This window comes from Girardinichthys multiradiatus, chromosome 12, assembly GCF_021462225.1.
Source record: "Girardinichthys multiradiatus isolate DD_20200921_A chromosome 12, DD_fGirMul_XY1, whole genome shotgun sequence".
NCBI classification, from domain to species: domain Eukaryota; kingdom Metazoa; phylum Chordata; class Actinopteri; order Cyprinodontiformes; family Goodeidae; genus Girardinichthys; species Girardinichthys multiradiatus.
Window position 1 is genome coordinate 16,076,901 of NC_061805.1, and position 27,065 is coordinate 16,103,965.

At 40.3% G+C, this 27,065-nt stretch overlaps 1 protein-coding gene across 1 annotated transcript in view; it reads left to right on the forward strand.

Moving 5' to 3' along the window:
* hmcn2 (hemicentin 2) overlaps positions 1-27,065 on the forward strand; it is a 74,213-nt gene that overhangs the window by 19,461 nt on the left and 27,687 nt on the right. The window contains exons 14-40 of the mRNA XM_047380853.1: positions 981-1,094; positions 1,186-1,344; positions 1,432-1,626; positions 2,573-2,668; positions 2,767-2,894; positions 2,990-3,134; positions 4,647-4,759; positions 5,964-6,123; positions 8,166-8,325; positions 11,865-11,992; positions 12,175-12,426; positions 13,906-13,989; positions 20,364-20,555; positions 20,647-20,777; positions 20,898-21,042; positions 21,438-21,564; positions 21,642-21,799; positions 22,632-22,910; positions 22,994-23,136; positions 23,938-24,088; positions 24,215-24,427; positions 24,533-24,646; positions 24,721-24,908; positions 25,006-25,102; positions 26,268-26,429; positions 26,546-26,659; positions 26,842-27,038. Coding sequence (XP_047236809.1) covers positions 981-1,094; positions 1,186-1,344; positions 1,432-1,626; positions 2,573-2,668; positions 2,767-2,894; positions 2,990-3,134; positions 4,647-4,759; positions 5,964-6,123; positions 8,166-8,325; positions 11,865-11,992; positions 12,175-12,426; positions 13,906-13,989; positions 20,364-20,555; positions 20,647-20,777; positions 20,898-21,042; positions 21,438-21,564; positions 21,642-21,799; positions 22,632-22,910; positions 22,994-23,136; positions 23,938-24,088; positions 24,215-24,427; positions 24,533-24,646; positions 24,721-24,908; positions 25,006-25,102; positions 26,268-26,429; positions 26,546-26,659; positions 26,842-27,038 — 4,145 coding nt within the window. The remainder of the gene's footprint in view (positions 1-980; positions 1,095-1,185; positions 1,345-1,431; positions 1,627-2,572; positions 2,669-2,766; positions 2,895-2,989; positions 3,135-4,646; positions 4,760-5,963; positions 6,124-8,165; positions 8,326-11,864; positions 11,993-12,174; positions 12,427-13,905; positions 13,990-20,363; positions 20,556-20,646; positions 20,778-20,897; positions 21,043-21,437; positions 21,565-21,641; positions 21,800-22,631; positions 22,911-22,993; positions 23,137-23,937; positions 24,089-24,214; positions 24,428-24,532; positions 24,647-24,720; positions 24,909-25,005; positions 25,103-26,267; positions 26,430-26,545; positions 26,660-26,841; positions 27,039-27,065) is intronic.

A 27,065-nucleotide genomic window follows, 5' to 3' on the forward strand; every position in this document is an offset into this window, starting at 1 on the left:
AGGTCGGCAGCTTACCCATGATTGGGGTTTTGAGTGATGAACCAGGCTGGGAGTTTTAAAGGCCTCAGGAATCTTTTGCAGGTGTTTAGAGTTAACTCGTTGATTCAGATGATTAGGTTCATAGCTCGTTTAGAGACCCTTTTAATGATATGCTAATTTTGTGAGATAGGAATTTTGGGTTTTCATGAGCTGTATGCCAAAATCATCTGTATTAAGACAATAAAAGACCTGAAATATTTCAGTTAGTGTGCAATGAATCTAAAATATATGAATGTTAAATTTTCATCATTACATTATGGAAAATAATGAACTTTATCACAATATGCTAATATTTTGAGAAGGACCTGTATAAGGTTCTTGTTTTGTTGGAAGGTAAACCTCTGCCCCATTCTTAGGTCCTTGACTGTGCGTTTTTTTGTCCAGGACTGCTTTATATTTGGCTCTATTCAGTTTTATCTGCTCTGAAGATATTCTTTCCCATAGCATGATGCAGCCACCACCATGTTTCCTGGTGGAGTTGGTGTGTTCATGATCATGTGTGCTGTTGATCTTCTGCTGCAGACCAAAAAGTTGCATTTAGATCACATCAAATCATGATCAGCTTCTTTTACATGTCCCCAAAATGCCCTGTGGGAAACTGTAAATGGGACTTTTCATGGCTTTCTTTTAACAATGTGTATCAATGATATCAATGCTGATATCAATTACTGATACAAATGCAAGCAAAAGTATTCAGATTTGCATTTGTAAAAAAAAATTGAAAATCATCCATTTTTTTTTCCTTCTATTTTAAAATTTTGCACGATATTGTGTTGGTCTATTGAATAGAATTCCAAAACAATACTGTTAACTATTATAATGTGACAAGATGAGTAAAAGGTAAAGCATTGTGAATACTTTTCCAAGGCGCTGTCTCTACTTTACTTTTTTTTATTTGTATTTTGCTAAAATATAAACATCTTTGGCACATTTTTCTCCAGAGATGCCAAGAATAACGGTTACACAGCAAGTTGTGCTAGTATCTGTTGGTAGTGATGCAACCTTGGAGTGCCAAGCCACAGGCATTCCTCCTCCCCTCATCCACTGGTTCAAAGGTTAGTTATAGACAAGCAGTGGAATCTTTACCACAAGTGTGGAGACATTTTTTGTTAAAAAGCAGTCTTCCTACTTTGTTTGTGATTCCAGGTGAGCTTGAGGTGGGCTCTGCTCCTTTTGTAGAGCAGGATGTGCACCGTGGGACCTTGCAAATTCAAGGGGTGCAGAAAGTTGATGCTGGTCAGTATAACTGTGTGGCTAGCAGCTCTGCTGGAACCTCCACTGGCGCTGTTCATCTGGAGGTTGGAGGTAAGACCACAATTTACTGTTTTTTATAAAGATTGTGTTACTCTCAAACCCAAACAAACGAAAAGTCATTTTGTGCCACTTACACAGCGGGCCCATTGTTTTCTGAGGCTCCGGCTGACATGAGTGCTAACGTGGGGGAGAACATCACTCTTCCATGCATTGCCCGAGGTTTCCCGCCGCCAACCGTAAGCTGGCACAGGAGGGATGGCAGACAGTTTCTTGCAAGGACAGACGGTGGCAGCCGGACAATGCAGACAGAGAATGGCCATCTTTTAATTCAGAGTGAGTGAGTTTTGGTCATATATGTCCTCTGTTTTTAAAATATTCCTAGTCACTCTGCATGACTTGATGCCTTATATTGTGTAACTCCTCCCCAACATAATATATAATATACATATATATATACATACATAATATACATATCGTTGAAACCAGATACTTACATATAATGAAGAAAAGGTTACAGCTTTGTTTTTCCACACTGTCTGACAATAAATCAGACTAAATATTTTCTATTTTAGATCAGATTTACTGAACGTCAGAATAATGACAGAGATAATTATTTTTTACTTTTTTAAAAGTCAGATATTTATACATTTTTCTTTAGTATTTAGTAGTGCCTTTGGCTTGGTCACAGATTTTGAGACTAAATGTTTATAGTGTTAAATTTATAACCCTGCAGAGGAATGGACATACTTGCATGGACTGTTTGTCACTGTTTCCATTTGAAGTGCCTGACCGACCTAATTTATTCGATGTGTTGCATTCCTTAAATTTTTACCTGTTCTGTTTTAAACAGCAAGCAATGAGCATTCTGTAATGCACAAATCCACCTCTTATTTTTACATTCATGCTTTTTCTCCTGACTTTCTGTGTCGTTAATGCTTATGTCATTACCTGCTATAACCATCAGCTGGCTAGCCTATCGCAAGAATTTAATTATAGGTCAATTTCACCACATGTAATGTCCAGGGAGTTTACCAAAGAGGGGAATTGTGTGTCAGCTGGCTAGCAGCTGAGCTCAGCCCATTAATCCCTCTTTTTTTTCTATTTTTAAACCAGTAATTACAGGGCCGTCAAACCAATAATAACACTGGTTATTGAGAAGAGGTTTTAACCGCTATTAACAGGGGCTTGATGTTCTACATAAAGCATTTTCTCAGAGTGAGTTTCGAGATGTTCCAGTGCCACATGTGATCTGTTTCTAAAGACACTACTGTTACTGTAGGTGTGTGGCTGCATGACGAAGGCGTATACATCTGTGAAGCCAAGAACCAGTTCGGAACCATTAAAGCTGAGGCCAGAGTTAGTGTCACTGGACTGGGTAGGCTTTCAGCAACAATAATACCAATCCAAAAAGCCTAATTCTCACACCCTTCTACTCTATTTATTGGTGGTTGTTCTAACTTTCTTTCCCTACAGAGCCCCCTGTCCTAGCCCAAGCTCCACCAATCATCACCACAGGAGCTGGCCAGTCCCTTAGCATCCCTTGCATGTTGCTGGATGGAATACCTCTTCCAGAAAGACACTGGTCCAGAAATGGAAGACCTGTAAGCCTGACTGGAATTAAATATATTTTTCAGAATATTTCTCTTTCTTTTTTTGAAGAGTTTGGTTGTTTTGTTTTTTTCCCCTGCTTGAACAGGTCCAAGTGAATGGGAGAATGTTCATAAGGAGTGATGGCAGTTTGTACATACAAAGAACCCTCCCAGAAGACACTGGGACATATGTTTGTACTGCAGTGAATGTCGCAGGCTCCATGAACATTACAGTCAACTTGGAGATCCAAGGTAGGAAACTAATGCAAGGGAAAAGCTTAGAAAGCTTAGTCACTCTATTAGTAGTAGGCCTGGGAAGAATTCTCACCCTATGGGTTTGTTTCGACTATCTCAAAACACAAGAATCTCACTAATCTAACTAAGATTAGCAGAATTTAATAATGTATTTGAGTGAATGGGTTTAAAGTGGGTGCAAACACAAATACCAAATACTTTTTATTATTTAAAGTTTACAGAAAGCTTTGACTGTCAACAAGTATTAACTGGGAGATGAGTGAAATAAAATTATATGAATAGTCAACCAGTGAAAAATGTTTACCTCCTTTTCCACCAAAAACCTTCACCCATAGCTCGGGTTCCGTTCAAAAAGTACTCCCTCCTTATCAGTGCCATTTTCTGGGATGAATGTCTACCCTGGTAATCTGATCTGGCCCTTGTTACTGCTGTAGAACACCACGGCTAAAAACGAATGGCCCCGGAAATCAACCCTGGTTCCCAGAAAAGTTCCCGGCAATGAAAATGCTCCTTATGGTTATCTTCAGTACAAATACCAATTTGTTTAACAGTGTTACAATATGTATACAAGATCTAACAGTTTTCTTTTTTTTTAAACAGCTTGCCAGCCAGCTCTTGATTGGCCAGTTGTGGTTTTAAAACATTGTTATCTTAAGGAGTGATGGATGGTGCTCTCTTAGTTTCCACAGAATAACTGCCGGTATATTTCATAACCATAAATATTTCCAAACAGCCTAATTATGTTCTGTATGTATGAACAAAACTTCTTTCAGCCAGTTCATTGACATTGCATAGTACCCCGAGTTGGAGGGTTACGTGGCAGAACAGCACTTTAAAAAATAGAAACAGCATGAAGTAACATTTGTCAGGTTTCACAACCCTAACATTTAAAAACCTTAGTATAGCTGAAGATATGTAACAATTTCTTGCCTAATTAGTAGTCATATTTACTTTAAAGTTAAAACTAGCAGATAGTTAGCAGAGGTAGCCAAAGTTTCAGGTCAATAATTGAAGGTTTTAATGGACCTCATTCTATCTGCAGAAATGTCATAGTGCACCTCAAGCCACCCCACCTGCTTCACCCTCTTGTTCACACTTCCTGCTAAGCTAATAGGCTAAAATCCTCTTGCTTCACATTGTTTGATGAATCAAAGTAAACTTTAATTTACAATCTAACTGTGCAGAAAAGCTTATTTGCTCAATTTTTTGTTTAGAGTTTCTCCTTGGCAGGTGTAAAAATATGCTGACAGTGTTAAACAAAATATGTTGGTGGTTCATCCACCTGCTCCAATCACGGAGAGGAGAGTCATTTACTGCATGCTTCGATGAGTGGGCAATTTTGTTAGTAGGCAGGCATTGACAGACTGGACAGATTATAATTCATCATCAGTTTGTAATAAGGGCATACCTCAAATGCTACTAATACTGGCAGGCTCTGTGCAGTGATGGTGCTATGGACAGGTCCCTTGTGGTCAGACAGCTGTGTTTTACAACCCACTTCCTCCGCAGTGCCCCCAGAGATCAGAGCTGGACCGTATCAGTACATAGCCAACGAGGGAGTAGCCAAAACACTGTCATGTGAGGCCAGCGGAGTTCCCAAACCAGTTGTTGTCTGGTCCAAGGTAGGTTATCACACACAAAACCCAAATGTTCATCACTGACCGATTTTTGCATCTCATATATATATAATCGACTATATCTAACCGTTAATGTAACACCAGGATGCAAGCCATTCCTGTCCTTTTATTAGAAATATCAAAGATTAAACAAAATTTTTCTCCTAATAATTAATTAATGTAACATTTTACATATTTAACTTCAAAATCCTTAATAATGCAAAACATTTTCAATACTAGGGTTTTAGAGGCATAACCAGATTATTGCGAGGCCATTACTTTTTACACAAATAACACTCACTGTAATTTATTGTGATTACATTAACATAAACATTATTTTTTATGCACTTTCCTTTTTTCGATGCAGTGCTTTCTTTTGTCTGTCAACAATAGTTTGTGCTGCAATCAAACCTTGATTATCCTCTAAAAAGAGATGATGTAACCATGGCAACTCTACCCTGTTGCTTCTCGGCTGTGGAAAATAACTCAGGATTTTATAATACCTTAGATATCTATTTAAAACCTCTTGTGACAGCTTCTTCACATCATGAGAGGAAAACCCTGAAGGTTTCATGCGTCCAGGCAGAAACAAAGAGATTTTCTTCATTTAGGATGCCAGACATGAACTTTATCACATTTTCTTGCAAGTTATACATCACACTGTCCAACTCCTCTGTCTGATTGATGATTCACTGAATTCACTGATCAGTTTGATCAGTGAAATAACTTCTCTACAAGCAAATGTCGACTCACATGGTCACACATTTAAATTTATACAATTAATTTAGCAACTAAAGTCAGGAAAGGCAGTGAGATGATCCTTTGTAATCAGGGCTAATGAAGACTCATGTCAACTCACATTTTATCATTCCTAAATGCTGAGGTAAGGTCAAGAAGCTACTCTTTCAACATACTTCACTGAATCTGCCTTTGTTTTCAGACTGCTACACTTTCATAAATATTTTTTCTGGTCAGATAAAAGCAAATCTGTAAACACATTTGTTATGTCTAAAGCAAGTACTTGCAGAGCTGGCTGCATTCTTCTCTGTCCATTTTGCAAATAGATAGCATTTCAACGGGTGGTCTGTAATTACGTTTGACATCAAAGGCTGAGATGTAACCCTTAGACTAAGCTGAACATCTCTGCACTGGTGTGGATCTAACTTTTACAGTGAATTGTTTCTGGGCATTACGCCTGCCATTCTTCCAGGGAAGGCAGCCTCTGCACAGGGACAGCTCCTCTCTTCATCCCGATTCTGACGGATACCTCCACATCCCCCACCCCATTTCTGATGATGCAGGCATCTACATCTGCACTGCCACCAGTCCTGTGGGATATGCTAGCCGAGAGATCCAACTCAGTGTCAATAGTAAGAGAAAAAACCCTGACAACAAAGTCCGAGACATACTCTGTCTTGCAAGCATTAGTACTCCTTGAACTTTTTCACATTTTGTCACATTACAACCCCAAATTTGAATGTTTTTCATCGTGGTCTTATGTTAAAGAGCAGCACATGCTAGTGCAAATTGTGAAGTCAGAGTAAAAGGACACAGGGTATTCAAAATTGTTTCCAAATAAAAATTGGTATTAGTATTCATCTCCTCTGAATCAATACTTTGTAGAACCAACTTTTAATGTAATTGCAGCTGCGTGTTTTTTGTGGAGAATATGAACATCAGTTTTCATGATGTCCACAGATCCTTAATTAGATTTAGGTCTGAAGTTTGACTGGGCCATTTTAAAACATATGTTTGATCTAAACCATTCTCTGGCTGTATGTTTAGGATTGTTGTTCTTTTGGAAAGTGAAGCTCCAGCCCAGTTTAGAGTACTGTTCAATGTCAAAATAAGCTTTCTTCCAGGATCGCCATTGCATTTACTCCATCCAGTTTCCCTTTCAATACTGAAAAGAGTATACCCACAGCATGATGCTGCCACCCTTGATGTGTCCAGTGCACTGAAGTGTGTCTTTACATATAGTCAAATGAGTTCAATTTTGGTCTCATCTGACCAGATAATCTTCTTCCAAATGTTTATAATGTCCCCTACATGACCTGTGGTGCAGTGCAAACAGGATTTTTATGGCTGTCTTTTTGTGACTCCTCCATAGCTCCTCTGGAGTTAACATAGGCCTTTTGGCTGTTTCTCTGTTTAATACTCTCTTTGCCTGGCCAGTCAGTTTAAGTAGAGAGTAATGGTAGGAATGCAGCTGTACTATGTGTTCTCCATCAGATGGGAATCTGTTTTATAATCTAACTCTGCTTTAAACCTCTGCACAACTTTCTTGCTGACATGTCTGGTGTGTTTCTTAGTCATCTTGATGCTGTTTGTTCACTGATGTTTGTTAACAAACATTTGAGGCCTTTACAGAACAGCTGAATTTACTCAGATTAAAATACACACATGGGCTCTCTTCGGAAGGCACATGCTTGCACTGGATTGTTAGATGTAGCAGAGTAAAGGGGACTGAATACAGATTAAATTGAATTCAATTTTAAATTCAGTTTTATTTATATAGCGCCAATTCACAACACATGTTGTCTCAAGGTACTTCACAAAAGTCAGGTACATACATTCCAATTAATCCTAACCATTGAACAGTGCAGTCAGAGTTAGTTATTTATTCAAATTGGATAAAAAGTTTTTCTGTCTAAGGAAACCCAGGAGATTGCATCCAGTCAGTGACTTGCAGCATTCAGTCCTCCTGGATGAGCATGTAGAGACAGTGGACAGTCACTGGCGTTGACTTTGCAGCAATCCCTCATACTGAGCATGCATGTAGCGACAGTGGAGAGGAAAACCTCCCTTTTAACAGGAAGAAACCTCCAGCAGAACCAGGCTCAGTGTGAGCAGCCATCTGCCACGACCGACTGGGGGTTTGAGAGAACAGAGCAGAGACACAAAGAGAACAAAGAAGCACTGATCCAGGAGTACTTTCTATGGGAAGGAAAAGTAAATGTTAATGGATGTAGCTTCTTTAGTCGTTTCACCTAAAAGGAAAGAACAGATAAACTCTGAGCCAGTTTTCATGGTTAGAGTCTGAAAGAGAGCACATAGAGTTAGTCACAGTAAAAGCTCAGTCAATCACCATGTCTAGGAGAGAGAAAGGGTTAAACACTAAAAGACAGGCCCATGTGGATCATCGGTAGAGGGTGAGCATTACGCACCACACTTTTTAGAACTTTATCCCCTTTTACTTTACTTTACAATTATGTGCTACTTTGAGTTGTCACATAAAACCATAATAAAATACCCCAAAGTTTGTGGTTGTAGCCAAACATAATGTGAAATAGCAAGGTGGTGCAGTCTTCTGGGTCAATCACCACTCAGTAGACAGGTTATATATTCAACCTTTTACAAGACAAAAGACCCAGAATGATTTTGCCATAACCCGTTCTTCCATTTTTTTAAGCTATTCCAAAGATAATGGGCGTGAGTGGCCATGACAATATCATAAAGATGGCTGCAGAGGTGGGGACTGAGGTGGTTCTACCCTGTGAGGCCCAGGGAAGTCCTTTTCCATTGGTCACATGGAGCCGAAATGGGTACCCCATCCCCCCTGTCACAGCTGGGTAAGAATTATTTTGTTTTTTCCGGAAATCAGTTTGCAATCATAATAAACTTAACCAGAAAATGAACCAGGTTCTCACCTTTGTTATACCAATAACCATACCAACATCTCAGCCAGCCAGAGTTACAAGGAGATGCTGAGGATAGCCTGCCATTTGAAAGAACTGCTGATGTTTAAATTTAATTTGATGATGCCTTAAACTGGAGCAAGGAAGAGTCAGTGACTGTCTACTGAGAAGTTGTGTGTAGGCCTCACCCACAGTCTAAACTGAGGAGGAACATCTGGTTCCACATAGCCTGGTTCCTTATTTTCATGTGTGGTCACCCTAGGTGCAGACAGTCTGACAGATCAGAGAAACATATTGGATAGATCATGGGCAAAATCTCATAACCAGACAGCATATGCTGTCTGGTTATGAGACACAGGCTGGGGAAGGGTAGATGGGAGAATGACAGGGACTATGGGGCTAAGAGTCATGCTGACTCAGTTACTGTAAGACTTACGCGAGCAAGATGGAAAGGAAATAGTGGGGGTGGAGTGGGGAATGCCAGGAAAAAAGGAGGGCTATGAACTAACAGAAATGGAGATTCAAGCCCGTCTGCCTGATGCTTGGATTCCCAGGTGTGTTTGAGCAGAAAACAACATGCTGACTCTTTACTAGTTCTGTCTGATGACAATAACACATTTCTGAGAACAACACCCACATCCTATGGTTTGCATATGGGGGACCTGTGAAAACAGCAATGTTGTGTAAAGATTTGCTCTTTGCACCACAAACTCTGGGGTAATGATCAGAGGGCACTGGTTGTTGAAATAACATGAAAGAGTGGGAGTGGAGTTTCCTTCCATATCTATTAATGTTTTTGCAAAAACCCTGATGGAGTTATAAAATGACACAGAGACACTGGATCAGGAGATGCAGTGACTTGCAAAGATAGTCATGCATTTTTCTCATTCTGTCCAATTGCAACATGGCAGCATCATGATGGTGGAATGTGTTTTTTTTAGAATGGACAGGGAAGCTGGCCAGAGTTGATGGGAAGATGGATGGAGATATGCACAGGACCGTCTTGATATAAAACCTGTTAGAGGCTGGATAAAATTGAGACTGGCGTGAAGGTTTACGTTCCAGCAGAGCTACAATGGCATAATTTTGATCAAATGATGTTCATGTGTTAGAATAGCCAAATCTTAAGTCCAGACAAAAATCCAACTAAGAATCTGAAGCTAGACTGTACAATCAATGTTCACAAATGCCCTCCATCTTATCCAACTGAGCTTGAGGTATTTTTCAAAGAAATAATTTAAATCTCTAGATTTGCAAAGCTGGTTGAGACCTACTCTAAAAGACTTGCAGCTGTACCTAAAGCAAAAGGTGGTTCTGCAAAGTATGGACTTAGGGGAGCTGGATACAAATGCATGCCAAATTTTTCAGATTTGAAAAAAATATGTATACTTTTCAGTCTACTACTCAATTTTAAATTACTTTGTTTTGGTCTATTCCATAAATTTCCAATAAGATACATTAACATTAGTTGTTCGAACATAAAATGTATAGATTTGTATGGGGTATGAAAACTTTTCTAATCTACTGTACTGTTTATTATCTACCCAGTGCTGACGAGTCCCAGTTAGGTTTTGAATCCGGCTATTTACTCAGGTGATTTGACACCAGTGTTGGGAGTGAGGAATAAATGAATGAGAGAGATGGCTCAACTATTCTGTGTCTGAGCGCTGCTGAGCATAAGTGCTGCAGGGACTGACCGGGCAGCCAGTCGGTTCTGATTGTAGATGTTGCTGCTTCTCTTTCTGTAGTTTGGGTGGGGGTGGTCGTGGGGGTGATATTATAGCATACAGATACAGAGAAATAGAGAAATAGAGAGCTCTTTGTGCATGCAGCTGGGGCTCCATTTTCATGAACATGTTATTGTTATAATTCAGTTGCTTAGCAGAAAGAATGATCTAAGATAAATAATTGCAGAGGTGTGTTTACTTTTATGAATAGTATAAAGTTATACAGCTGCACAGCTTCTGAAGTAATTTATATCATCACAAAATCATGAAACATGACTGACCTACATTTAACTTTACATACGTTTAACTCCTGCTGTTGTTTTTGCAACAAAGCATCTTTTTCACATACAGTTTAGTTTAAGTGAACGCCACAATCTATAGATGTCCTATGGAGGACTATTCCTGACAAACATCCAAAGAACAAATGGATGTTTCAACATAAACAGTGTCTGTACCTGGTTATTCTGACAAGCAAAACGTTGATTATGAAGACCTTAATGACCTTGCATTTTAACATCACCTTTAGTAAACATCTGATTTCCACATGTTCTGTGTGTCCTCAGCCCTCAGTGTTAAAAAAAAAAGAAATCACAGTATTGTTCCCAACAGGAAGTAATTAATTGGTCTTTTTAAGAATTTGACCATAATGGTCAAGCTTCCCTTACCTTTTTATACTGTAACTGCTTTACGCAGTTATAAATGTGAAATTAATTGCTCAATGGGAACATAAATATGGTGTGGTTGAGGTCCAGACTTTACTTAGTCATCTCTGTCAGTCATCACAGATCCATTTATGTTCTCTGCAACAAAACAATGACATCATAAAGGGTAACAAATGGCTGCTTTACTTTGTATTTCCACCCTTACATTTCTTCATTTTAATAATTTTCTTAAAACGATTAAAACAAATAAATTAGAACAAACTAAACAAATGCGCTTATTGTATCTGGAGATTGAAGTTTATAAGAACATCAGACAGGCTGCATTCAACAGTTGCAGTGTCTTATGAAAGTATTCCCACCCCTGGACTTCTACACATTTGGTTGTAACCATAAACCTCAATGTATTTTATTGGATCTTCATATGATAGGCAAACGTAAGGTAGTTCATAATTGTGACGTGGAAAGAGAAGGTCAACAATGTCAAGAAAAAAGCCACTGTACTTTGCCATGAGGAATGTGGGGGGAAAATAACTCTGAACATGACCCTTAATTTACCATTCCTACAGTAAAACATGGTGGTGGCAGTATCATGCTCTGGGATTGCTTCTTTATAGCAGGGACAGAGAAGTTGGTGAGAATTGATGGCATAATGGATGGAGTTACAGCCAGGGCAATTCCGGAAAAAAAACGTGATACAGTAGAACAATACAATAGAACATGTCACAATGGTCCAGCCAAATCCAGGCCTAATCCTATCGATAATCTGTGGAAAGATTTGAAAATTCCTTTCACCTCAGAATAATACCTGACTTTGTGATTATTCATCTTTTAAAATCCCAATAATATCTATAACAATTCTGGGGTGTAATGTTAAAAAAGTGGTTATGATATTTTTTGGGGGGCAATGAATTTCACTACCTTTGTTTTCATATATCCATGTGCATTCATTACAATTTTAATATTACATTATTAGAAAATTATTTTTCTCAAGACAGAAGCTGCTTTTTAAATAGCAGTTACTGCAATTCTGCTGTGATAACGTGTTTTCTCCATTGCTTTGTCTTTGTACCCTACCCCGCTCCAGGTTCACCATTTTGCCTTCAGGTTCTCTGAGGATCACTGATGTGCGTCTGATTGATAGTAGACTGTACACCTGCACTGCAGAAAACCCAGCAGGGAATGTGTCCCTAAGCTATAATTTACACATTCAAGGTAACCTGGTGGAGGTTCATTTGTAAATTGAATTTCTTCTAAAGTTTAGAACTTTTTGCAGAGATGCTGTCTGTCATGTGACCTATGTGGAGACAATACTCAATACAAATGAATATTTAAATAAGGAGGGTTGTTACTGAGTTGTATTCCAGTTCACTAACTATATTTCTTTCTGTTCTCAGCCAAGCCCAGAATCCAGCCAGCACCATCTATCCTGAAAGCCATGCTTGGTCATACAGTGGCTCTGCCTTGTGTGGTCCAAGGAGAGCCGAGGCCTGAGATCAGCTGGTTCCACAATGGCCAGCGTGTTGGCAACAAGAACTCCACACCCCTAAGGATCCATCCGGTCGGCCTTGCTGACCAGGGCACGTACGAGTGTGTGGCCAAAAACAGTGCTGGAAAGGAGACATTAGAGATTAAGCTAGAGATTCTTGGTGAATATCACAACTTCACATCTTCAGACCCTGTATGAACAATTTATAATGCATACAAAAAACAATAAACCAATAAATTAAGCAATACGTGTAATTTAGCTCAATTTGTATACAATAGATGTTCCCAAATTCGGGGTCACAAAACATTAATTCATCAGTCTTGAAATTGAAATTGAAATTACAAATTACAAAATAAATTATATTAAAACATTTGTTGCCCTTAAAGAAGCAACCATTAATGCATAGAAATACACTCAGTAACAGTTAAGAACCTGGAATATATGTTCCAATCTGCATTTGAGTTGGTACACGTGCAGATCAATAGAAGGCATGTAAATAATATGATTTCCAAGGACCTGGCACATGTAGAACAGGCACCTCCGGGCCTCAAGTGGTGGTACATAAGCAAAGAGATGGTATCATCAGGCAATATCAGGAGGCTCTGACAGTCCATCAGAACACTGAGGGAACATCCTCATACAAGGACTCAGTAGACAGCATTATTGGGACTTGCTGATTACATTGTGGTTTGGATGAGCCCAGGTAGTCATACAGTGAGATTACCCAACACGTGAGGTCAGGTGAGGACAGATGTCACAATAGCCTAAAGTTAGAACCAATAGGTAGCTAACAAATCCCACAGTGGTTGCAAAGTTTCTAATTATCTAAGATGTACAACACCAAAGGATGACAGTCATCAGATTTCCATGGACATGGCTGCGCTAACAGGACAGAACCCTTCCCGCCAGTGTTGTGGAAGGACACAGCAGAGTTACTTCTTGCCTCAGGATGTGGAGAGGCATAGAGTGTGATTTCAGGTCTACTATGACCATGCCAATTCTTTTATTTCCTTCATATGCATGTCTTACCCCAATTCAATTCAGCTTATTTATATAGCGCCAATTCACAACACATGTTGTCTCAAGGCACTTCACAAAAGTCAGGTACATACATTCCAATTACCCCCTGAGACAGCATGCTGGTGAGGTCTTTCAACAGGACAATACCTGTACATTTAGGCCACGTGTGGCTTTAGACAACAGTCTGAGCCATGTCCTCCTCATGGCCAGCTGGCTCCTGATTTTTCCCCAACTGAGCATGTGTGGGATAAATTTGGACTCTACTCCAACCTGGTGCCGATTTGTTGAATCGTAAGGCCACTTACAAAAGCTGTGGGCTGACTAGCCATAGGAGAGGATGCAGTGGGTCCAAGTGCATCACTGGTTGTATGAAAGCCCAAGGGTTTGTCTGGTAATCATTGCACTGCACTCTGTCTGGGTGCAAATCTTTCATTGCCAGTCACTGTAGTACAGTGTTTGTTGATGACCTCAGATTACACATGTGATCTCAAATGTCACAGGAACAGAAGTTAGTCATATGCCCAAAGGCATCCTGATGCTTTCTTATTTCCACACAATGAATATCTGACTAGCTCTCCTTATGCACATTTAACTTTATCATGGTTCTCTGTCCCTACAGAGGCCCCGTCCTTTGCAGAGCCTGGAGATGCCATCATGGAGAAAGTAGTGAACAGCAAAGTTGTCATCCCTTGTCATGCTAAAGGTATGAAATGATTTAAACTGAAAAGCTGCACTTTTGCTGGGTGAGGCATTACCTGACCACCATTAATGTCTCTTGCAGTTGCGTCCACAACCTGGTGAGAAGACATATACATATAAACATAACCCTTAAACCTAGTCACAGTTTGTCACACCATAAATGCTAACCTCACTGTTCTTATTGGGATTTTAGGTGACAAACCACAATTACTACCTAACTTTGAAGGGGAAGTACTTTAAAGGGTATAGCCTGCATTTGTATTCTGTAGGCCTCAATTATAGAACAATACCTTAAAAACAAATGACATAATAATGCTATGCAATGTAAGAATGATGACTTCTAGTAACCAAACACATGCCGACGTATACAGTGTTGATGTCGTTTTGCTTCGGGCTCCCTGCAAACAAATATCCCAGATAGTGAACTGTGTATGCACATACTGAAAAAAAAATTAGAGAGTTTATTTCAATCTCATTTTTTTGATTATATGGACACATTTGCATCTGGCTACAGTTACTGTTAAGGAAATGAAGCAGCTTAGTTGCTTGACAATACATTTTCTCAATGACGTGCAGTACACCCTAACTTCTCTGAACAATAAACATCACCAATTATATTAATGGTATGCAGAACATCAATTCATGACACTAATATAATTAATGCATACGATCACTTTTTTTGAGACTTAATATACATTTTGTAGCCCCAGTGTTTTACTCTGTAAAACCACCCTTTGCTTCAGTTACAGCTGTATATAAAATGACTAATTTCCCCATTATTCTTTGCAATATAGCTCAAGCTTAAGATTCTGTAAACGTTTTCTGTAAAAGTCTTGCCACAGATTCTCATTTGGATTTAGTTTTGGGTTTGTTCTTTGTATTTTCTAACAGGTTTCCTTCCAGGGTTATCCAAGATAACTCCATTCATTGTCACATTAAGTCTAATCAGCTATGCAGTCTCTTTTTTCAGTGTCTGTCTAATTGCACCACCGTGTGTTCATGTTGATGAGAGTACTAGTTTTAACCTCACATATCACTTTGCTTGCTGGTCAATATGTTTGGTTATTGAATCTTTGGACTAACATGTTGTCTTTACTGCGTTTGCTGTGCCCTGTATAGATTGTAGCCAAATTTAAAGAGGGCCTCTTCTTGCCACACTTCTATAAAGGTCCAGTTTGTGGAGGCATAATTGATAGTTGTCTTGTTGACAGTTTTCCCCACCTGGTTTGTGAATCTCTGCAGCTCCTCCAGTTACCTTGAGCCTCTTTGGTGATGCTTTCCTTTCCTGGTCTGTCAGATTATTTAAACGGACATGTAAGGACTATGATTATTGATTAATTAATATTTATCAAGAATTATAATTTAAAATCATAATAAAAAAAAATAATAATTTCTTAACCAAAATCATTACTTACGAATAGAAATCAGAGATGTCCTCTGGTGTTGTGATTATGGGCTCAAAGCTCTTTAATAATTACAAATTATTAACCAAAACCACAAACTGTCACTGTTTATTCAACCGCTTCACTGAAGCTGGGGGATCTTCGACCTTGTTTTGACAGATAAATCACTCTTGCACGAAATAAACACAAACGCTTCTCTTAATTATGTATATGAAGATTTATTGAAGCCAAATAATCCTGATATACCATTATTCTGGTCCAAAAACCTTCACCTAACCAACGAGCACCATTCTACACAAAGGGGATAACAATGACTACCTAACAATAATAAGAAAAGAAAAATATATATGCACATTTAGTGTCTATGAAGAACAAACCATTAGTTTTATGGACAAAATATGTAATTTGGGTTAAATGGAAAGAAGTCCTCTTGTTGTGCTGATGTTCCGATTGCAGTAATCAGTTGATATAACGGTGAGGCCACGCCCCTTTAGCCACTATCAGCTGATCGCTTCAAATCTTGACAAAGAGTCATAAAACTCTGAGGCGGGAACTCAGTGGAAAATCTCCAGCAATAAAACTGGAACAAAGAGTGGTCGGGTGAGGCCGAGACCGCAGTTGCTTTGAATGAAAAACTTTTAAAAGTCCAACTTCTAACTCCTGGCCGATTTGAGATCACCTGGAAAAAACATTAACCACAATTCCGCAGCGCTTGCGCACCAAATCAAAACACAGCTCAGCATAACATAATTCCATCAGTATTGCATACAACACGTTAATACCTGTGATTAACTACTGGTGATCCTACATCACCTTAACTGCCTCATCCTGCCCAGACCTCTAAATGCACCTATCTGGTTTAATATGAAAGGAACAAAATTACTTTGAAGTTGATTTCTCCTCTCCACCAGTTTAGGATGGATCAGGTTTGAAGAAAAAGGAGGGGAGGGGGACCACGGGTCCGTGATCAAATTAAAGAAAAAAACGGTAATTTCTCATCTGTCCAGGAGGGGAAAAGATGAACCGTTAGTTGACTGCATTACACAAGGAGGGAAAACTCCTCTCCTTGGACATACAGGTCCTTCTCAAAATATTAGCATATTGTGATAAAGTTCATTATTTTCCATAATGTCATGATGAAAATTTAACATTCATATATTTTAGATTCATTGCACACTAACTGAAATATTTCAGGTCTTTTATTGTCTTAATACGGATGATTTTGGCATACAGCTCATGAAAACCCAAAATTCCTATCTCACAAAATTAGCATATTTCATCCGACCAATAAAAGAAAAGTGTTTTTAATACAAAAAAACGTCAACCTTCAAATAATCATGTACAGTTATGCACTCAATACTTGGTCGGGAATCCTTTTGCAGAAATGACTGCTTCAATGCGGCGTGGCATGGAGGCAATCAGCCTGTGGCACTGCTGAGGTCTTATGGAGGCCCAGGATGCTTCGATAGCGGCCTTTAGCTCATCCAGAGTGTTGGGTCTTGAGTCTCTCAACGTTCTCTTCACAATATCCCACAGATTCTCTATGGGGTTCAGGTCAGGAGAGTTGGCAGGCCAATTGAGCACAGTGATACCATGGTCAGTAAACCATTTACCAGTGGTTTTGGCACTGTGAGCAGGTGCCAGGTCGTGCTGAAAAATGAAATCTTCATTTCCATAAAGCTTTTCAGCAGATGGAAGCATGAAGTGCTCCAAAATCTCCTGATAGCTAGCTGCATTGACCCTGCCCTTGATAAAACACAGTGGACCAACACCAGCAGCTGACACGGCACCCCAGACCATCACTGACTGTGGGTACTTGACACTGGACTTCTGGCATTTTGGCATTTCCTTCTCCCCAGTCTTCCTCCAGACTCTGGCACCTTGATTTCCGAATGACATACAGAATTTGCTTTCATCCGAAAAAAGTACTTTGGACCACTGAGCAACAGTCCAGTGCTGCTTCTCTGTAGCCCAGGTCAGGCGCTTCTGCCGCTGTTTCTGGTTCAAAAGTGGCTTGACCTGGGGAATGCAGCACCTGTAGCCCATTTCCTGCACACGCCTGTGCACGGTGGCTCTGGATGTTTCTACTCCAGACTCAGTCCACTGCTTCCGCAGGTCCCCAAGGTCTAGAATCGGCCCTTCTCCACAATCTTCCTCAGGGTCCGGTCACCTCTTCTCGTTGTGCAGCGTTTTCTGCCACACTTTTTACTTCCCACAGACTTCCCACTGAGGTGCCTTGATACAGCACTCTGGGAACAGCCTATTCATTCAGAAATTTCTTTCTGTGTCTTACCCTTTTGCTTGAGGGTGTCAATAGTGGCCGTCTGGACAGCAGTCAGGTCGGCAGTCTTACCCATGATTGGGGTTTTGAGTGATGAACCAGGCTGGGAGTTTTAAAGGCCTCAGGAATCTTTTGCAGGTGTTTAGAGTTAACTCGTTGATTCAGATGATTAGGTTCATAGCTCGTTTAGAGACCCTTTTAATGATATGCTAATTTTGTGAGATAGGAATTTTGGGTTTTCATGAGCTGTATGCCAAAATCATCTGTATTAAGACAATAAAAGACCTGAAATATTTCAGTTAGTGTGCAATGAATCTAAAATATATTAATGTTACATTTTTATCATGACATTATGGAAAATAATGAACTTTATCAGAATATGCTAATATTTTGAGAAGGACCTGTAGAACCTCTGTGGGTTTCCACCTGCGCCAGGTGTCGGCGTGGTCTTCGATCGGCAAATAAATCCTCTGATCTTCTCCTATCAGACAGATTTCCAGCTTTCAAGCTCTTCTGGGAATGGCCTTGTGGAGCAAAAGTTTGCCTCCGAGCTTTTTTTTCTCCAGATATCCGCCTCCGTTGCGCTGTCCTGTAAGACAGGCGGGAAATGGCAACAAAACTCTCCATCTCAGCTGGTTTATACTCCTAGTGACGTCAGAGCTGCGACATCTGTTGAGCTGCGTGTGTCAAAATGTGCGACCAAAATGGATGGCCCCAACAGACTTGTTTTGGTATGTTTGCAGTTGGGCCATGCTCTTTCCATTTTAGGCTTATGGAGTAAACAGTGGTCGGTAACATGTTCACACCTTGGGAAATTGTTTTATAAATTAACCCTGCTTTAAACCTCTCTAAAACTGCGCCCCGATATGCTCCTTGGTCTTCATAATGCTGTTTGCTCAGGCCTTCACAGAACAGCTGAACTTATACTTATTTAGGTGGACTCTGTTTACTATTTAGATGACTTCTGAAGGCACGTAGTTGCACTGTTTTTAGGGATATCAGTGTGAAGCGGGCTACATATAAACACATAGTACTTTTTTTCAGATTTGTATTTGTACAAGTCATTGTCTTCCACTATCCCAAACAAATACATTGAAGTTTGTGTTTGTAAAATGACAAAATTTGGAAAGAGTTCATGAGGTGTGAATATTTTTGCAAGGCTGTGAAAAGGGGACTCTATATTTGTGCCTCTTCAATGGGATGGTCAGCTTTCACAGTGAATTTGCATGATTGCAGCGTCCTCCTTTGCTGTCCTCATATTTAGAAATCTGTGCACTTAACAAGCTAGGCTTTCCAAGAACTTTCTGGTTTATCACAGCAAACAGGTGTAGGTGCCTGTCCCTGGAATCGCTGAGTGATACTTACTAGACAGCTCCTGCAAACAAGCATTGTTTGTGTGGAGCTCTGCCATGGTAACCAGCTCAATGAGAGAAGGTGAGGACTGTGTCTAATGTGGAGGAACAGCTGGAACATCAGTCTGCCGGCTGCCACAGTGAGCCACATCTGCTTTCCTGTGTGACGCGGCCTGCTGGGAGAGGAATCCTAATTACAGGCTGCTGCTGGCAGATAAAGGACAGAGATGTCTGAGGTGCACCATGAAGCAGAGGAAGAGGGAGATAAAGCCAAAGTAGCCCTTCTTACATCTTTGCTATACAGGAAGTCAGATACCACCATGTGCTTTATGGGGCTCATGGAGAAGTACTTGATGTTGTAGAGAGGCAATTTGCAGCAGAACACAAGCTTCCCTGCATTGTTTTATTGAGATCAATCTGTTTAAGCAGATCATGGCAATAAGCCAAATCTCTGGCAGAAGGATATTATTAATACAAATGTGTTCCAGAAGATCAAGGTAAATATTTAAGAAACGCATGGAAGATATCCTCTCCTTCTAACGACTCTAAGTAAAAAGCATACTAATGAGATCTGTTAGCATCAAAAACAGACAGACCATCTGTATGCATTTCCTCCCAGCAATGACAATGAATCTGCATTAAAGCTCTTTAACTGTGAGCATGTGTTAAAAGAAGCAGCACATGATAACATTGCCTGCAGTGTCCTGTGGTGAGCGTTTTACAGATTGAGGAAAAGTGTTTTTTTTCCCCCCACCTCACGGGGCTGGTGTTTGTATGTAACACCTCTGGAAATAGACCAAGCGGTATTTCCTCTAGGACTGCTGCGCTGTCACTCTGTTGTGTCGAGTAGAAAATCCTTTTTTTTTTCTCACCTTCCAGCTTCCTCCAGTGGACCATTTTCACCTCTCCTTTGCTCGGTAATCCACAAAACACATGTTTCAGGCTCCTCGCTTGAATCGTCACTTCCTTTGAACTGCTTGTTCTTTTCTTTTCTTGCAGATTAAAGCTTTCATTTAATTGTTGGGTAATAAATCTGGAGGCCATAGTCTTAAATATTACATCTCACTCCAGTATACTTTGTTTTCGGTTTTATATGAGACTGACCTTGGAAATAGAATGCCTCTGGCTGCTAGGACTCTAACCATTTTGGCAGCGTCTTGCCTGCTGTCCTGCAGATAAATGGAGAGCTGGTATTTTCTAGTCTGGGCTGCGTGCCCAATAAGTTCTTTCGACAATCGGTGAGATGGGAGTAACTTCTCTTTTTTTTTTTGGGCATGGTCAATATAAAGCTTGTTTTGTACTCACTCAGAATCTAAATTATGCTCCTCTCTTCCACCTGCAGGTTCACCCCATCCTAGGGTACGCTGGTTTAAGAATGGCCTAGAGATACATCCAGAACAATCTGAGTATTCTGTGGTGAGGGATGGAGCTCTTGTAATTAGTGCAGCATCTGCCAGCCACAGTGGAGACTTCAAGTGTGTGGCAACCAATGAGGCAGGCTCAGTGGAGAGGAAGACTAGGCTAAAAGTAAACGGTGCGGACTTATTTATAGCTGCATACCTGCTTTCTCTTCCCCTAACAGCAGACATAGTAATGACACAAATACTTTTATTGTGTGTCTTTAGTTCCTCCAGAGATCCAGGATGATGGCCAGCCACTGAACCTTACCGTTACCTTGAAGCATCCCCTCACTTTGGGATGTGATGCTTTTGGCATCCCCGCCCCACTGATAACTTGGACTAAAGATGGTCATGCTGTGAGTGTGTCACCTGTACACTGTATCATTTCTATCTCTAGCTGTGCAATGCCACCAAGTGGCTGATGTGCCATTGACAGTAGAAATGCAGAGGTTTACAGAGCTGATCACTGTGTCCAGGTGGACAGCCCTGGTGTGTATCTGCAGAACGGGAACAGACTGCTCAGAATCTACAAAGTTCAGCATGAACACGCAGGTCAATTTGCCTGCACAGCTCATAACTCAGCTGGAGAGGCAAGACGACAATACAACATCGTGGTGCAAGGTGAGTTCATTAACCCACTGTCATTGTGTTGTTTATTTTATCTGGCAACAAAATAAAAAAAGAAACAGAGGAATTAAAAAAAAACTGCTCACATTTTCCTATGTTAAATGAATATTTTATCTTACCATTTTATCAACATTTTTAATTTAAGTTAGATTATTCTGTTTTAAGTAATTTTAGAAATTGAGTTAATAAAAACCCAACATTCAGTTTCTCAGAAAAATGTTTATAATTAATTTAAATTAACTCAAAAATCAATACCTGAAATATATTACTCTGTGTAATGAACCTGTATAATATCTGGCTTTCACTTTTTAATTTGAACAATTAAAATAAATAAAGTTTTAGATGTTGTTCTGATTTGTGACATGCACCTGTGCATTATTTTATTCAAGCTCCTCCAGTGATCTCAGGAGCATCCCGACTTCAGGAGCTAACTGTGGTGCAGGGTCAGGAGGTGGAGTTTCAGTGTCGGGTTAGCGGGCGACCAGCACCAAGAGTGGAATGGAGCCGTGATGGAGAGTAAGTAATTAACGGCGGCACATGAGGGATGGAACAGTAACATTGATTTGATCATTGATTCTTGTATCTGTGTCCAGGGTTCTGTCCCCTGATGGAGACCCTCACGTGGTGTTTCTGGAAGATGGCCAGGTCCTAAAGGTGAAATCAGTCAGACTGAGGGACCAGGGCCTTTACCAGTGTCTGGCCAGGAACAGTGCAGGAACTCAAATGCGTCAGTTCAGACTCACAGTTCAAGGTATTTGCTTTAGTTGCTTTAGTTAAAAGGTTAAAATCTTCCATCATGTCATCATGAACAAACACCTGCAGCAAATTAATTACACGAAGCATGCAATGGTCAATGTTAAGTCCATGTGTTCTGTATTGATGAAGCTTTGAGATTCATTTGCCTATTAGCATATTTTTAATTTTCTTTCTGTTACAAGCTTTCTTCCTGTTTATTCATTATTAATCCTCTGATTTCAAGTCCACATGTTTTACACAAACGCATGTATCCAGATCTAGAAACTTTGAGCTGGCCTTTCAAGTTCATAATTTAATTAAATTCAGTTCATTTTAAATGCCGCCAAATCATAACAAATACTGCATCAAGACACTTTACCAAACAAACCGGGTGAATTCATATACAGAGTATATAATCAAATAAATCCAGTACAGTCCAGTCATGCACACAGATACAGATTCAATCAGATACATTCCAATGTAATCCTAGTTATAAAAAAAAAATGTAGCTGAAATAAGTTTAGAAAGCAAGAAAGTTATAAATTTAAGGACATCTAACCAACTACATTAAGTCATCGACTATGCAGTTGTCTCTTCTCCTGAGCAAGCATGTGGCAACAGTGGAAAATAATGACTCTCAACAACTTAAAAGTATCACTAAGGCTAATCTGCATTACACAATGGTTAGTTAAGATACATTCCTTAATAAAACACAGGATATGGTTATTTTGCTTCATAGCTTAGGTCCTCTGGTGTTTCAGCGCATAATTCTCTTTGTGCGAGGCTTCATGCAGGGCTGTGTGGATTCTGTGCCTTGCTTTAAATTTACTCGCTCTCGTTTTCTCTAGCTCCACCCATCATCAAGGGCACAAATGAAACTTCAAAGGTGTCAGTTGTACTGGGTTTCCCCACAGTCCTCTCCTGTAATACTGAGGGTTCACCTTCACCCATCATCACATGGCTGAAGGATGGTCAGCCCATCGTGTCCACCCCTCAGCTGACGTACACCCACGGTGGGCAGGCTCTGCGCCTGAGCTCAGCACAGGGAGACAGCGGTGGTCTTTTCACATGCAGGGCCACAAATCCAGCAGGAACAGCCATTAAGCATTACTCTCTCAGTGTTCTGGGTAAGACATCTTCATAGCAGGGATGGGTATAGAAACTGGAGAAACTATTGTTGGAAGATTAACTGTTTTCTCCATCTCATCAGTCCCACCAAGGATAGAAGGAGACTCCTCATCCTTCACATTTTCTGGCCAGGAAAGGAAGGTGCGGATAAACGGAAGTTTGACTCTGTCCTGCTTGGCCAAAGGTTTTCCTGAACCCAAAGTTCAGTGGTTTAAAGATGGACAGGTTGGTGTGGTGCTGTAGATATATATTCAAAGCTAAAACCTCAGATTTTCATGCATTGAGATCTAACCTCTATCAACCTCTGGTGGTGATAAGTATGAATTACAAGACACTCAACAACATAAAGACCCCTTTGCACAAATCACCCCCACTACAGATTTTGGGTGATGAGTAAGCATGTTAATTATAGCAAAATCATGTCCCAATAGAACCTAGTAAATAAATGGAATGTCTTTGACAGTAAAATACTGCCATTTGTTTCCTTTCTCAACCTGCACGTTTTTGTCCATTATGTAAATCCCCCCCCCTATTCCCCATTTTACAGTTTGTAAAGCTTCTAAAGCAAAAATTAAATTATATATAATTTTTTTTCTGAGTATGGTTGTTTGGGAACATATTTTTTCAAGTATTTGGACAATTAATCTGTGGTGATGAGCTCCAAGTCGCTGAAATTGCAAGGACTCTTTGTCATCACCCAAATCTTCACCTTTCTCTATCAGATTCAAGTCTGAACTCTGGTTGGGGCACTCCACAATATAATTTCTTACAGTCAGATGAAACATGCTGGTAGAACTAAAAGACAATTTTAAACCTAACTGGGGGTTAAGGTGGTCCTGTAACCAGTGGGTTGCAGATTTTACATGACACTGAATGCATTTGTTATACCAACATAAAGGCAGCACACGTACCAGCAACATATAAATTGATAAAATGCTTTTAATCTCATCATTTTTTTTATACTGACCCACTCTAAGAATTATACATAAAGATTTTCAAATCTGATGTATGCATATTTTTGTTTAGTTGCTGACTGGAAACTATCAGGCTGGAATTCAGGAGAGTGGTTACCTCCTCCACATAGAGAATGCCGTTCTTTCCCATGAAGGACAATACACTTGTGTGGTGTCCAACTCTGCTGGAGAGGATAAGAGAGACTTTCGCATCACTGTTCAAGGTATGCACACAGTTGGTTTAGATTTGGTTTAAACTTTCTGTTAAAACAACATCTCTTGTTGAGTTTGAAGATTTTTTTTTGCATCAGTGGAGAGTGATCAGACTCAGAGTGCTGTCTTCTTGGCAGTTCCACCAATCCTCCAGCGGGTGACAAACAGGGAAGCAGCGTGGGGTTTGGGACATGAAGGGGACAATGAGGACAGGGTGGAAAAGCAGCACATTGCCTTAGGTCACTCAGTCAGTCTGTCCTGTGAGAGCAATGCCATCCCACCACCAAATCTCAGCTGGTACAAGGATGGAAGAAAACTCACCTCTGCTGACGGAGTGATGCTGCAACCAGGTCAGTGGAAACTCTTTTAACTGTGATCTCTAATTTGTTCTGTATGACCAAGACTTCATATCTATAATTCAAGCAGTTTTAAGGGTTATTTGTTTATCCTGCTAGGAGGACAGGTGCTACATATCCCACGTGTGCAACAGGAGGACAGTGGAAAGTACACGTGCCAAGCTGTAAATGAGGCCGGAGAGGATCACATGCATTTTGAACTGGAGGTCCTCAGTAAGCAAACACCCTTTTTGCTTTGATATTTGTAATAAAAGACATGCATACACATTCATTTTCTCCTTTCATAGTTCCTCCTGTTATAATGGGAGCATCAGATGAGTTTGTGGAGGAAATGGGAGCAGTGGTGAACAGCACTGTGGTTCTACACTGTGACGCAACTGGACACCCCCCTCCTGTGATCTCCTGGCTGAGAGATGGCCAGCCAGTGCACACAGACTTGCAGCACCACATCAGCAAGGATGGAACACAACTTCAGGTTAGATGTATTTTACTTGCAGAGTTTTATCAGTCTGTAGACAGATCTAGCAGGGGGTTTTGTACTGAGGAGTAACACAATGTTCTCAACCCTTCAGCTTCTCAGTGTGCAGGTTTCAGACATGGCTGACTATCTGTGTGTGGCTGAAAATAAGGTTGGAACAGTTGAGAAGCATTTCAATCTAGCAGTTCAAGGTAAGACATTAAAAGTATTCATACCCCCATACACATTTTTACATTTTCTCATGTTACATTTACATCTTCAATGTATTTTACTGGAATTTCTCTGTGATAGACCATCACAAAGTAATGCATAATTTGAGGTGAAATGTTGGAAATACAATACTCATAGAAGTCACAAATGTGGTGAGCATTTGTATTCAGTCCCCCTTACTCTGATACCCCTAAATCCAGTGCATCCAATCCCTTCTAGAAGTAATCTAAATAGTAAATAGAGTCTATGTGTGTAATTTAATCTTAGTATGAATCTAGCTGTTCTGTGAAGGTATACCACGAAGATCAAGAAACACAGCAGAGAGGTCAGGGTTAATAAAGTAGTAGAGATGTTTAAACGGTACGGTTAGGTTATAAAACAATATCCTGACACATAATTGTGCACTGTTCAATTCATCCATCATCAAAAAGTGAAAAGAGGCTAAGAGGCCCATGGTAACTGGAGGAGCAGCAAAGATTGTCCGCTCAGGTGGGTGAACTTGTCCTCTTGCCTGGTCTTTATGAGAGAATGTCAAAAAATGAGACTTTGTTGAAAGAACAGAAATTCCAATTACAGTTTGCCAGGGACAAGGATCAGATTTCATGGAAAACAGTCAGAGGCTGCAAAGACTGGAGTGGAGCAGAGATACACAATCCAGCAGAACACCCCTAAACATATAGTCAGAGCTGCAGTGGAATGGTTTAGATCAAATCATATGAATGTGTCAGAATAGCCCAGTCAAAGTCCAGGCCCAAATCCAACTGAGAATCTGTGGCAGGACTTCAAAATTTGTTTTTACAGACTGATCTTACATCTGATCTTACTGAGCTTCAGTTGTTTCGAAAAAGAAATATGGGGCAACGTTTTCATTCTGTAGATGTGCAAAGCATGAAAGGTGGCTCCACAAAGCACTGACTCCGGGGGGTGGCTGAACACATAAGCATTCTTTACTTTTTAGATTTTTATTTGGGAAGAAAAAATTCAAACACCGTATATTAACTTCATTTTACTTTGCATTCTTCTATATTGGTACGCCATGTGAAAGTTTGTGGATGTAATGTGACAAAATGTAAACAAGGTTTTGGGTATAAATACTGTTGCAATAACCATACGCCTCTGAATGCACTAAACAAATGTATTTCTCAGTGCCTCCTAGAATAACTGGTCCTAAAGAGGAGGAGGTGAGCGTGATTGGGGGCCTTATGATGTCATTGCTGTGTGATGTCCAAGCGTACCCTCCCCCAGAGATTACCTGGACCAAGGATGGGCAGGTTCTCCATTTTAGCACCACAGTTCACATTCTGCCAGGTCAGCCAGGGGTCAACTGCTCATATCATTTTTACATCAGCTACATTTCTAGTCCCTCAATCGAATCCTCACACTGAGATTACATTTATATATATAAATCTAAACATGCATTAAAGGTGGCCAGATGTTACAGTTGCCTCGGGCGAGACTGGAAGATGCAGGTCAATATGTGTGCACAGCCAGCAACTCAGCAGGGCAGGACCAGAAGAGCTTTCTCCTCAGTGTTTATGGTGAGCAAACACACGATGACCCATCTGCACATTACAGATTCATATACAGATGATCAGATCTTGACACTTTGTCCATGCAATAAAATATGTTTATCTTTAACCAGCTGTGACTGACGACAGGTTAGCTTTGAATCATACAGAGTCTAAATAGATCAAACTCTCCATTGTCTTCAAACAAACAGTCGCGCCCTCCCTGAAACCTCGGCATGATGCTGGGACTGATGATGTGACCCCTCAAGTTGGCTCTTCAGTCATCCTGCGATGTGAGGCTAATGGTGTTCCTGAGCCAGAGGTCACATGGTACAAGAATGGGCGGCAATTGGCTGCAGGGAATGGGCTGAAGATAAATGATCACCAGCTGGAGATCATAGGAGTTCAGGTCGGAAGAAATGCATTACATCATGTG